The 12452-nt window shown below is 49.0% G+C and overlaps 2 protein-coding genes and 1 pseudogene across 2 annotated transcripts; 1 reads left to right on the top strand and 2 right to left on the bottom strand.

The window, feature by feature from the left end:
• Positions 1-117: 117 nt before the first annotated feature.
• LOC133914491 (cytochrome P450 704B1) lies at positions 118-1929 on the bottom strand. Its single transcript, XM_062357592.1, has 5 exons — positions 1777-1929; positions 1467-1682; positions 1083-1379; positions 594-1004; positions 118-501 (listed from the first exon to the last, which is right to left on the bottom strand). Exons 1-5 carry the CDS (start codon positions 1912-1914, stop codon positions 118-120), a joined length of 1446 nt encoding a protein of 481 aa, XP_062213576.1. The 5' UTR covers positions 1915-1929.
• A 2407-nt stretch (positions 1930-4336) lies between these two features.
• LOC133914856 (uncharacterized) lies at positions 4337-7167 on the bottom strand (annotated as a pseudogene).
• Positions 7168-8332: 1165 nt separating this feature from the next.
• LOC133916841 (uncharacterized) lies at positions 8333-10348 on the top strand. Its single transcript, XM_062360702.1, has 3 exons — positions 8333-8598; positions 9372-9445; positions 10096-10348. The coding sequence occupies exons 1-3, from the start codon at positions 8404-8406 to the stop codon at positions 10169-10171; spliced, it is 345 nt and encodes a 114-aa protein (XP_062216686.1). The 5' UTR covers positions 8333-8403; the 3' UTR covers positions 10172-10348.
• The last annotated feature ends 2104 nt before the right edge of the window (positions 10349-12452 follow it).

Raw genomic sequence — 12452 nt, 5'->3', positions numbered from 1 at the left:
CTGTTAAGGAGTGGTTTCACTTATTTAACATTCTAACCCACAAGTCATTGACTTAGATGGTTAAACGGCCCGAGACCACAAAGATTACACCATCTATGATCCGATCAGACCATGGAATCAGGCGGCCCTGGAGACGCGGACCTTGAGGCCGTGCGCCATTGAGAGGATGGTCATCATGCGGTACGTGACGGGGTGTCCCTCCAGCAGCTGGAATCTGTAGAAGCGGCACAGGATAGCCAGCGCCATCTTCATCTGCAGGTACGCCGAGTCCTTGCCCAGGCAGATCCTTGGCCCCGCCTGGAACGCCGTGAACTTGAACGGCGACGCGTTCCGGAACGCGCCATCGTCGTTGATCCACCGCTCGGGCCGAAAGCTCGCCGCGTCGGCGCCCCAGTTGTACTCCATCCGCCCCATCGAGTAGGGCACGTACGTCACCATCCCGCCGGCCTTTACCTTCGTCCCGTCCGGAAGCACGTCGTCCTCCAGGATCCCCTTCGGGTCCTGCATTGCAAGTCGTGCTCATATACGTGTCGTCAGTGCAGCGCCAATGCAGGCACGCACGTTCTTTGTGTTGCATCGGAAGTCGTGCTCACCTGAGGGACGGCGGGGTAGAGGCGGAGCGTCTCGGTGACGCAGGCGTGGAGGTACACCAGCTTCCCGAGGCTGTCGTAGCTCAGGAGGCTCGCGAACTGCGCCACGCGGGCCGCGAACGACTCGTCGTCGGCGTCGGGGCCGCAGGGCACCAGCGCGACGCCCTCCTCGCGCGCGCGCTCCGCCTCGAACGCGGTCAGCTCGCGGCGTAGCTTCTCGGCCACGTCCGGGTGCGACATGGCCATGTACGTGAACCACGACAGCGTCGTCGCCGTCGTGTCCCGCCCGGCGATCACGAAGTTGAGTACCACGTCCCGGAGGCTCTTGTCGTCCACGAAGTCTCTGCCGTCGCCGCCGGCCTCGCCCAGCTCGATGAACCGCGACAAGATGTCATGCTTGATCTGCTCATTGCCCTCGCACATCGGTCACGTCCATCCATCGCAACACTTTATGAATCGAGAGAGTGACATGAAAGCTAAGCGATTACGCACCTTCTCTTGCTTGCCACTGGCCCGGGCCTCGACGATCTCGGCCTTCCTCCGGCGGATCACGCTATAGGTGAACTCGTCCACGAGCTTGATGCTCTGTTGCAGGAGGGCCTCTGAGCCGACGTGCAAGGACCTCTTCAGGCGCCACAGCGGGTCGATGAACCGCAGCGTGACGATGATGTTGGCGGCATCGAACGCTTGGGCGAAGCTGTTCTCGGGGAGATCCGGCGACAGCGTGCCGATCTCAACCCCGAACCCAACCTTGCAGATCGAGTCCAGAGTCATCCTCATGAACAATTCCTGAATTGCAAATAATTCTTGCGTTAAAGCGTTGATCACAATGAGGCTCCACGAAATGCTCAAGTTGGCAAGGGAGGAGTGATTCACCTGCATGTCCACAATTTTGCCTGCCTTGGATGCTTGGCTCAGTATGCTTGACAGCTTCAGGGAGTACTCTCTGAACACAATGGCGCTGAAATCTCTCAGATTCTTGGAGGCAAACTCGAAGCTCGCCGTCTTCCTTTGCTTCCTCCACAACTCGCCGTCGGCGTTGAATATGCCATCGCCGAGCAGCACGTGCATGTAGGACCTGTACACGTCCCCCTACACAGTATTCAGACATTTGAATCAGTTTTCAGTACTGAACCTTGGCGTGGTATTACAGAAGACTGAAGAATAATGGGTTCAGTTCATTTACCTTGGGGTAATTGGTGAAATTGGTCTTGAGGACATGCTCAACGTTCACCGGGTCCGCGATGTAGGTGTAGGAAGTGAACGGCATGTCGACGGTCACCGTCCTGTGCTTCGACAGGTACTCCACAAGCCAGTCATGCATCCTGTGGTAGTTATTCAGCTGCTCCACCGTTGCGCCGATGACTGGCCATGATCTAGGACCTTTCTGCTTCCTCAGGCTCCACTTGTGGACCAGGATCCATGAGAGAAAAACGAGGAAGATTGCGATGTACTTGTGGAGTCCTATTGGTGGGAAGAACGGCGTCGCCGACATGGCATGATGAGCTTCTTCCATGGTTCTCTTGATGAAGGGTTCAATCTACAAGAGATGCTATGTAGCTTTGAGTGGCTTAGGTAGGTGATATATTGGACACTACAGTTACCAACCTTGAGACAATCTTGGTGTGACCGAAAATTAAGATTGTTTCATTCATATGGCGTCCCTAACCTAACTCCCGGAGAAGTTGGGACTCAGAGTTTGTACCCTTTTTGTGATCTCTCCACCAAGAAATGAGTCAATTTTATATACAGATGATGCATTTCATGAAGGGTATCCAATTTCTGCTGTCAGATTTGTATCCATTGTTATGATCCATCGGTTTGGCTTCAAACTGAACCAACCGGAATCAAAGTTTCTGAATTTTCTGCATATGGTGCCTTAATTAAGGCACAGTGATAGTCCTTGATCCTACACGACAGTTACAGTGCAATAGGACATCTTCAAAGAAGAAATTGTGAGCCCAAGGTGGTTGTTTTTCTCGCTCATTTGAATAAAATACTAGATGAAGTGGTTACCTTCTATATAAAACCTCTCACAGAAACAAACCAGTGAAGTCTAGCCATGCAATTGCTGAAACACTTAACAAGGCGTCGCTCCAGAGGGCAGCTCGGGCGGCCCCTGACGCTAGCGCCGCCGTCACTCCCCCACCTCGCTACAGCCCAAGCGTGCCGCCAGATGCCCACGTGGCCACAAGGATGGCGACGACGGGGCATTCCCTTCTGGGCTATCAGACGTCAGTGTGGGGTTGGTCGTGAGGTGGCTGCGGCGGATCTGCGGGGATGGCCCTGGGTTAGGGCAGATGTTTCGATTGATGGCCTCCACGCGGGTGGCGATGGAGACCGGTGCAGTAGCCGTTGGCGGCGGCGTCCAGGTGCACGCAGGAAGGGGGTGGGCGGTGACGGTGTTTCAGCGTGGTGGCTAGTGGAGATGATGTCAGGGATGACCTCTGCTGCGGCAGGGGAGTTCGAGAGGGGTGGATCTAATAGGATCCGCTCAGATCTGGTGGGATCGGGCATCAATGTGGCTCATGGCGGCGTGCTCCCGGTGTCAGCGGTGTGGTTCCGATGTCGGCGTGGCAACTCCGTTAGTGGTTGCTCAGTTGGTCTTCGCCGTGGTGTTGCCACGGTGCATTGGTGTGGTGCCTTGTCGTGGTGCTATGTGCTAGGCATTAGGACTCCGTGCGTCCTTGTGTGGGCGTCAGGCCGGCAATGGCAGGCCACGGTTCTTCTTGGCGTGGGGAGTGGGGAGGCTCTGGACGAAAGCTTCACCCGGTAGTTCGCTAGTGTCGGCTACAACGACATTTTTGGCGCCACTTCCTCCCATGGGGGTGTAGTCGTGGTGCCTCCCTCGCTTACATGACTCTCCAGGTAAAAACTATGTCCAATTCCTGGATGGGCGACAGCGATGCCTCCAGCGTCGCTACCTTCTTGAAGTTGTCGCCTTGGAGATCCCGCACCGCATATGGTTCCTGGTCTGTCGCAGGCCTAGGTCATTCGGCGAGGCCTCTACCCCTCAGAGCTACCTCTTGCTTCGTAGTGGTCGGCTAGCATGTGTATGAGGAGGGGTTGTTTGTTGTGTGAAGTTAGAATTATTTCATCGTGGGGTACGATAAAGCTTGGCAATGATGACACACGACAGACTCCCTCTTGTGGGTGCCTTGTTAGTTGTTGTGTGTTTGGGTGTGGCGTCGCAGAGTTAGAGGTTGTTGTCTACCGTGGGAAGTCATAGCTACTTTGTCACTTCGACAAGCTTGGCAAGTATGGCTCATATTAGCTTTTGCTGTTTGTAAGTCGTTGGTGTGTGGTGGTGTGTCATCCTTGACGGCCGTTCCAACCATTTGGTTGTAAGATTTCTAGACCTGATTTTTCTCATAAACTAGGTAAGTCTATTCAGTGAATTACAGAAATTACAAGCTCTTTTCGAAGGTTCTTCGAAAAAAAGAAACACTCAACAATGTATTGCCAATCCTAAAAATAATAATAGTGGAATTTAAAGAACATCATATCACTTAAAAATTATACGGATAAAAAGGGGGAGAATTCATGTTAACACTGAAAGAATATTCTGAAACCAAGATCAAGAAAGCATGAAAATAGAGCTCTCAGGGATTATCTTGATTCTTGCTTACTTATTACAAACGTCGCGCAAACCAGAATATTTGCTGAATGAATCCTCGTCTGTTGTGGCATAAGCCTATCGAAAGTTACTACCTAATGAATAAATCGAATATAGCAAAGATCAAAATCTAGAGGCTATTGTTGTTGTTGGCATCGAATCTAAGTCCGAAGAGAGTTCTCATTGCGTGCCTCTTCACTACCTTGCCACAGGTAACCCTCTCAATCCTCACCACCTTGTCTTCTACCTCTAGCCGGTTGCCGCAGCCATTTTCATCCTTGGCACCCTTCAGCATTGCCCTCAGCACGCTCTCATTCCCACCGACCGCGTCAACGACGCTCTCTGCTAGAAGGGCCTCGCCGGGAACCCGCCTCCCTCACTTCCTCACCAGCTTATCGGAATCAAACAAAGCGGAATACGCGTTCCAGAATGAGGCACGCAAGAACGCCTTTCGCCTCTCCTTCACCATGGACTTCCTCATCTTATCCTCCAGCCGCACCACCAGTGCTCCCATGTCTCCTCCGTTAGCCAAATCGTTATCTGATTTCACGAGTTCCTGCTTAAGAACCTGCACCGGTCACACCGGCATTCGAATCCCCATGCCCTCGCTGCCTCTCTGCGCTTGCCCACCGGCCACCGGCACAAGCACATCGAGGTAGGGGAATGTGACCTCCTCCCCCGGCTTTGATGTCCCTGGACGCGTGGACAATGGCATGGTCTCCGACGTGAGTGCGCCGGGCATTGGGGTGGCAAGAATGGTTGATAAAAGACGGCAAGGCCCAGAGACCCACGCCGCAGTTGACGACACCATTTTTGCCAAGCAGATTGGCGAACGGCGCATCCTCGGTCAAGCAGTTCACGTCGAGCACCTTCAAGATCATGTCCACATCAAGAACCTCATGTGTCCCCGTCTCTCTCACCATGTTGGCCCCGTCATCGAGACTGAGATCCTCGGTTTCTTTCCTAAACAATGCCATGTCCGGGATGGCAAGGTCGTCTTGTCGCTCCTCGCCGGTGGACAAAGTATAGATCAGAGCCACCGTCCTCGGGCACTTCTCGACTGCGTCGAGCACCTTGTCGACCAATTCCTTCCACACCACCATCTTCTCGCCGCTATCGGCCGCGTCCGGAAGCACCCCTCTCCCAATAGCCACCGCCTTGGCGACCATCAGAGTAGCCCCAGCCTCGATGTTCTTCAACGCGAAAACCCCTCCGCCGCCGTGCGCAGACCGTCGCACCTCCACCGGCCTGACGTGTTGGAGCTGCCTCCTACGACTTGAGCGACCAGGGACGCGATCTCACGTGGCACTAGACGCAGCAGGTAGAAACTCACGCTGCTCAGAGGACACACGCAAATACAAGAGTTGCTAGTAAGCGGTACTGTAGAGAAGCTAACACACACAGATTTGCCAGCGACGAACACCCTTTTCTTTTTTCTATATTCACTTGCTCAACAAACAAACAAGCACACGGTGACTTATATGCACACGTACAGGCAACAACCTGCCCGGGTCTCAAGCTGCACGCACTCCACGATCCACACTACTCGGAACCTTCCCGAGTCTCACGCCACGCACCAAGCTAACAGCTATTGATTTGCTCCACTAACCCGTACATGCAACAGATACACGTCCTAACTAACTAGCTAACCCACTAATACATGCAACGCACGCAGGTACTGACTCATGAAACTAACACAAAATAAACTAAAACACAACTAGTTAAGATTATTTCCAACACGACGTACTCCGCGAGATCCGGGCACTTCCCAGGAAACCCCGCGAGAACCCACTCCGACAGGTCCACCGCCCCGCTCCTCGCCTGCGCCTCCAGGCACCTGCACTGCTCGACGAGCTCCGAAGCCACGTCCGCGCCGCTGCCCTTGGAGAGCAGCGCCCTTGGAGCGCGCCCTTGGAGAGCAGCGCGCCGGGGTGGGCCGGGTCCTCCGCCAGCGCGGCGTCGCAGTCAGCGAGCGCGCCGGGGGCGTCGCCGAGGCGGGCTCGGGCGTCGGCGCGGTGCGCGAGCGCGGAGCAGTGGACGCGGCAATCGTCGCTAGCCGCGACGCCGTCGATGATGCGGGAGCAGACGGCGATGTACTCCCTCCAGTCTTCCTCTAGCACGACAACCTGTCGGGTTCTAGCTGCTGCTTACTGGCTACCCGTGCAGCCGTGCAGACGTGCCCAGCCGCGGCGCCGGCTGCCTGGGCGCTTGCCTGCTTGGTGCTGCGCACCTACCCGCCTTGAGCCAGCCAACCAGATTAGGATTAGAGTTAGAGGAAAATTGATTTGCTAATTGGGAGGGAAGAGTCGAGTCGGGCATGAGCTGGGGAGGGAGGTGAGATAGATGCGTCGCGTCGATGGTGCCGTGAAGGTAGGGAACCGTGGCATGTGTGCTTTTCTTTTTCTCTCACCTCATACCGGTAAGTGAGAGAAACATAGTTGAAATCCAACCATCTATTTAAAGGGTATTTTTGTAATGAAATTATTATTCATAAAATTAGATCTAATGACCTTTAGAGGTAAATAGGTCTTTGTGTTCTTCTAATTGGGATCCCGCTTTCAAAGAGGCCCCTCCGTTGACGTTGTGTTTGTACCGCATGTCGGCCTTGACCACCGGAGAGATGGAATCGAAGAGGTTCTCGATGTCAGCTATCCATGCGCCCCTGCCTTCATGTCATGCTGCTGCGTTGAGGAACAAGACATGTTGACCCCCCGCGGCGATGGCGAACGCCACGAACTCATCAACGTCCACCGTTGCGCCGCCAACCACATCAAGTCCCTCTATGCTGGTGATGTCCCATACACCGATGTGGTCGTCAGAGACTGGCGCGTCGATGGCGTACAATATGTCGCAAGCACAGACGCCGTGATAAGGGGACAACCTCATGTAGTGCACCTGGACGCCGCCGAGGCGGACACAGCCAAGGACGTCGGCACGAGCCTTCATGGTGGAATTGCACATCGCGATCTGCTCTAGCTCGCTCTGCCCATCAATAGGAATGGCGCTACGACCTGAATCCCCCGGTCCCTCCTCTATCTGACTGGCATCTGGTGCGATGTTGCCCCCACGTAGCCCACGCCAGGCCAAAGGGAGACCTCCAGCCGTAGGGAGTGCGATGAGGAAAGGGAGGCAACCTCATCGTACGTGTATAGGAGGTTGGTCGGCACCGCTCTACACCAGGATCGGGCGCGGATAGGAGGTTGGTGGTGTCTCCACTCGGATCTTGCATATAAAGGAGGTCGACTGCACGCATAGGGGAGAGGAGGCCGGCAGCATGCTCCACCCGGATCGGTCACGGAGATGAGACCGACGGCGTGCGTCAGGGAGATGAGGCTGGCGGCCTGAGTTATGGCCAGACAAAAAAAACTATATAAATGTATACCAACAACAAATAGTTCAAGTCAAGTTTAACCTAATACATCCACATAATTACTAATGTGCCATTATTTTTTTCTAATCCTACCCCTATCATACCAATTATACTTAAAATGATACCAGTGAAAATAAAAGTATTATGTAATCAATTCAAACCATCGAATCAAAGAAATAGACCACAGACATTCGTTTTAATGTCTATAAAAGTCCTCAAAATCTATTACAGTTCTAGATTTACTTGTACTACTCTCCGCCTCCGTCCATGCTTGTCACTGTATGTCAGCTCACTATTGATGTGTTTTTATTAGTGCTTTTTATTGTGTGGTAGTATGAAGGAATTCAGAATGGTAGGGTTCAAAACTGCTTGTAGCAACATAAGAACGGTGAGAGTGTGAAAAAAAGGTGAAACGCATTAGATCAGATTGTGAAAGAATGTTTTTGTTTTTCGTTGGAAAAACCAACACCGGCGTAAAGATTAGTCTCCTTTCTCTTTTTAGCAGAGTTGATTAGCTGCTTCGTTACGTACTTAACATACGGGAAGAAAACGCAACAATTTCCCACTTTGCATTTTATGTTCTTCGGTACTTGGGTTTCTGATTTAAAATGTTGAACAGATGTACACTGAAGTTCAGTTAACCTTGGCTTTGTGCGGAGTTTCAAGGCGTAAATTTCTGATACGTATTTTAAAGGCGTTTACGTATGCATAAATCCCCTCCTTCATCTAACCCTCCCGATTAAAATCGACGGCCAGATCAGCAGCACTCCCACGCCGCTCCGAGAACTTCCCCTGTCCCCTCCCACTCGTAACCCCAGGAACCCCAAATGCGATCCATGGCGGCGGCCGGTTGGCTCCGGCGAGCGGCGACCGCGGCAGCGGTGCCCCGTCTTCCTTCTGGCCTTCCGCTGCTACTGACTCCTCCCCCCGCTCCTCTTCCCGAGTCTCAGTCGCTCGTAGTCCCCGGACTCGGCGCCGCCGCCGGAGCCGCCATGGAGCTCATGGCCGTCCCCAAGAAGAAGGTGTCTTCGCTTCTCCCCCTTCTATTCGGTGGTTCGGCTTGTTACTTACATAGGTGTGGTCCGGCCGTAGTGATTGACTCATAGCGGTTGGTGTTGGGAATGTAGTGCGGTGCGCTCTAGATGTTTGTTGAGTTGCCTGGTGACCAGGAAGTGTTTTGTGTTTAGGCTAATCCTGCTGTAGCATAAAGCGTCTTAAGTGGGTTTTTAGGGGTAGGTTAGTTTGAGGTGCTTTGCAAACGCATGCACTTTAGATAATCTGAATTAGTCTTAGTTTTGTTTGTAATAACAAACCTGATAAAGTGTTTATTATGTGACTGATGATTTGAGAGGTAAGTTAACATATCTGTAACTCATCATCGTGCTGTTAAGCAAATGTGATAAATCAGGGAAACAAAATAACAAATACAGTCTTACAAAGACAACTGAACAAGTTTTCAGAAAGTGTGCTGAATTCAGGCATCGATTATATCATATAACATGTTTCAGTGTTTGCATATATGTAAATTTGGCTGAGTTTTTTGGGTAAAACTATTGAATTATACTACCTTTCAGAACTGCAGATGAATCTATGGTACTATACCCCAACACTCAGGATTCATCATATTTAGGCCTGCTGTATATGTTGTTTCCTGTTAAATCTGCATTATCTCATCTCCTCAGATGCTTCGCTTGTGCACTTGAGTTTTGAGAAAAATGTTCTTTTGTTTGTGCTTGTTGCCTTTTGTAGGCAATGATGGTAGGTAGATTCCCTCATACACTCCTATGCATTTCAGGTCTCCAAATACAAGAAGGGTTTGAGGAATGGACCCAAAGCGCTCAAGCCTGTGCCAGTGATTGTCCGTTGCAGGTACATTCAAAAGATACATTTCCTAATGTTTCTATTTTAATTTGGTCTGTTCTTGGTAATCTTGTTTGTACTAAATACTAAGTAATTATGGTATTATCAATGAATCCTTTTCTGATACAATAGTATGCTATTTTCTGATAGTTTTAGTTGTCACTTGGAAAACTATTTTTACTGATCAGATGAAGAAAATGTAGACTGCTAAGCTTTTAGCAATATCCTCACCCTCTAAAATGTATTGCTACCAAAAGCTACAAATTTAAGGTTTTAGTGGAGCCCAAAGTTCCATGTACCTTCCAAAATTCAGAGTTTCTGATAGCAGACCATTTGATCTTGGCATTTGTCTTGCCTATAGCAAGTTAGCAACAGTTTTGTTTGTGAGTAACTAAGCATGGTATATCAGTTCTCCCCACTTAGTTGGGAAGTGATTACCCCATTTCAGTCCCCAGTCTTGTTATCTTCAAATTTTGTTGCCGTTTGTTTCACGCGGTTCTCTTCATATTGTTATTCTTGAGCCCATTTCCTGAACTTTGTCGCAGAAAAATACTTCATCATTTGACTACTAATGAGCATCATTTCGGGGTGCACAAGTTGCCCATCCCTGTTTGACATGTCTTCAAAGGCATGACTGGATACTCTTTTGTGCCTTGCAGGTGTTGTGGCCGAGTGAAGCTACCTCACTTCTACTGCTGCAGCGGAGAAAGAGGGAACCCCAGCGATTCGAGCTAATAAAATGTTGTGTCTCCCCACTTCAGTTTGCACACCAAGCTATGGCTGAACATCGTAATATCATGAAAGTCCTCAGATCTCACTTTTGATTCAGATGTTGTTCTCTTTGCGAACATTTAAGCAATGTACACTTACTCTAGTTTGAATTTCGCAGTGTCATGTCAAACTTTTTTCTGCTCTTGGCAAGAGTGGACGTGTTTGGTGTTCTGGTAGAACTATTAAATGATCATGAGAAATTGAAAGAAGCTAATACGAAGAATTCCTTTTGTCAGAAAAATTTTAGGGCGAATTCCCGGGTCTGTAACAGGGTTCACCAATTTGTTTGACATTGGAAAACCGGACCCCAGCGAATCCACGAATATCGTGAAAACCGTCTAAAATTCAGTGAGAATTTGTTTAAAATTTACTCGATCAAATTTGTAAATTAAAGAAAAAATCGAGCGAATCGATATTTAGTAACCGCTCGATTTAGATCGGAAACTGGCCGTATTTTCCACATTGAACACATTTTAAATGGATTTGTCCGAAACCGTTCGATTTTACCGATTTACTGAGCGAATTTCCTAAATTGTGGTGAGGTTTAAAAAAAAATGACATAACCTTGTAAAATCTATAACTAATTCATTTGAGCTTTAAATCAAGTGAAACAAATTTTATTGGTTTCTGTGTAACATGATCTACATGATAAATTATACTCATAAAAAGTCAAATATTTTCTATAAGAAAATGTATTTGCTAAATCTAGTTAAATGCATTGTTAATTATTTGCTAATCCAAAAATCATGAAACCAATTTGGTTAGTCTTCTTACATGATCTTATGTCTTTTAAAAATACATGAACTCATGAAATAGTTATTGTAACATGCATGATTGTGTAAATGTGTTGCAACTAGATTAATTCATAAGTAACCTATCACACCTCCAAAATTAGTGAAACTATTTTTATTAGTTTAATTATACTACAATTTATGTAGAAAAAATAACGGTAGACATGAAAAAGTTAATTACAGTGTTGTTTCTTAACATATTCACTTTATGCTCGTGAACTTCGTAAAAATCATGAAGAAATTAATAAAACTCTAAATAAAGTGAAACTAATTTTAAAGATCCTCTTAAAATACGCCCTATAAAAAAGTATTTGCATGTTAAGCTTTTCCTTAATGTGATGGACCAAATCATCATGTTCATACGGTCAATTTTAGTATTTTTCTTTTTTTTTTAACTTCCTCTTCATGAAATATGATTCAAACGACATTATTTTTGAAAAAAAAAATCACATAAGATTTTAGAATTGTCTCTAGTATTTTTAGATTTTTTGAATTCAAATTCGAAAACCAGTCAATTTTTAAATACGGTGCGGGCCGAATTGGCCGATATTCGTGATATTCGAGTGGTTTTCGACGAATTTTCGAACCCTAGTCTGTAACATGGGAAACACAACACTTGCTTGGGATGGAAGGATACTCAGAATTGCAGGATGTGGCATATAGTGTGGCTTGGATAGTTGTTTCGTCCCTATAAAAAGAAGAAAAAAATCTGCATAACTCTATGAACTATCGACTGATGTATACTTAAAATCATGAACTATAAAATCAGATGATGTTGATCTTAAACTTTACAAAATCATTTACTTAACCACTAGTATGGTTTCGTAGGTGGTTTTCGCCTCGCTAGCATCCACGATGGCACTGGTGGTACTTGTTGAAGATCGTGCTAGCCAAAGTCGAGCCATCATCTCCTTCCTCAAATCCGGTGGAAAGCGCCGCCACTAGAAGTTGTTGTCGGCTAATCGCTCGCTCTCACACCATCTTTATGCTCCTAGGAGTCCGTTGGTGAAGCATGTTGCCGCCATCGTGCGCTGTGGAGAGCTGTCCTTGATGGTCTGCTCTACTTCGATAGTGGGTCTACCGTCGCCTCATCGTTGCCCCGCCGCCGGTCAAAATCCACTACCCACCGGCCAAATCTGAGCCATCCCAGCCTTGTGCTGTGACCTGAGCACAGAGGTGAGGTGCGCGCTATTGTGGCATCGGATGGCAGCTAGGGCCTCGGTGGCATCCTGTTTGAGCTCAATGATGACCTCCTGGAAGCTTCCGTGCGTGTCGGCAAGGTGGGGGGAGGCATCGAGGAGGCAGTCGTTGCTGTTGCTGACTGCGCTAGAGAGCGTGGCATGGAGTGCATCGACGCGGGCAAGGCCAGGGATGACGGAGGTGAGGTTCTGCACCTAAGCTCCTTCACCCTCACCATTCCCCTCCCTCTTGCCCCGCCCTCGCTGTCACCTCCC

Source organism: Phragmites australis, chromosome 4 (assembly GCF_958298935.1).
Source record: "Phragmites australis chromosome 4, lpPhrAust1.1, whole genome shotgun sequence".
Taxonomy (NCBI): Eukaryota; Viridiplantae; Streptophyta; class Magnoliopsida; order Poales; family Poaceae; genus Phragmites; species Phragmites australis.
This window is presented reverse-complemented; position numbering and strand designations above follow the sequence as displayed.

What these genes read in the sequence shown, in the direction of transcription:
- LOC133914491 (XM_062357592.1), bottom strand. Translation starts at nt 1,914, where the DNA reads ATGCATGACTGGCTTGTGGAGTACCTGTCGAAGCACAGGACGGTGACC. An exon ending in GCAAAATTGTGGACATGCAG is followed by an intron (nt 1,380 to 1,466) that starts GTGAATCACTCC and finishes TTTGCAATTCAG; the next exon opens with GAATTGTTCATGAGGATGAC. An exon ending in TCTACCCCGCCGTCCCTCAG is followed by an intron (nt 502 to 593) that starts GTGAGCACGACT and finishes CTTGCAATGCAG; the next exon opens with GACCCGAAGGGGATCCTGGA.
- LOC133916841 (XM_062360702.1), top strand. Translation starts at nt 8,404, where the DNA reads ATGCGATCCATGGCGGCGGCCGGTTGGCTCCGGCGAGCGGCGACCGCG. An exon ending in TGGCCGTCCCCAAGAAGAAG is followed by an intron (nt 8,599 to 9,371) that starts GTGTCTTCGCTT and finishes TATGCATTTCAG; the next exon opens with GTCTCCAAATACAAGAAGGG. An exon ending in CCAGTGATTGTCCGTTGCAG is followed by an intron (nt 9,446 to 10,095) that starts GTACATTCAAAA and finishes TGTGCCTTGCAG; the next exon opens with GTGTTGTGGCCGAGTGAAGC.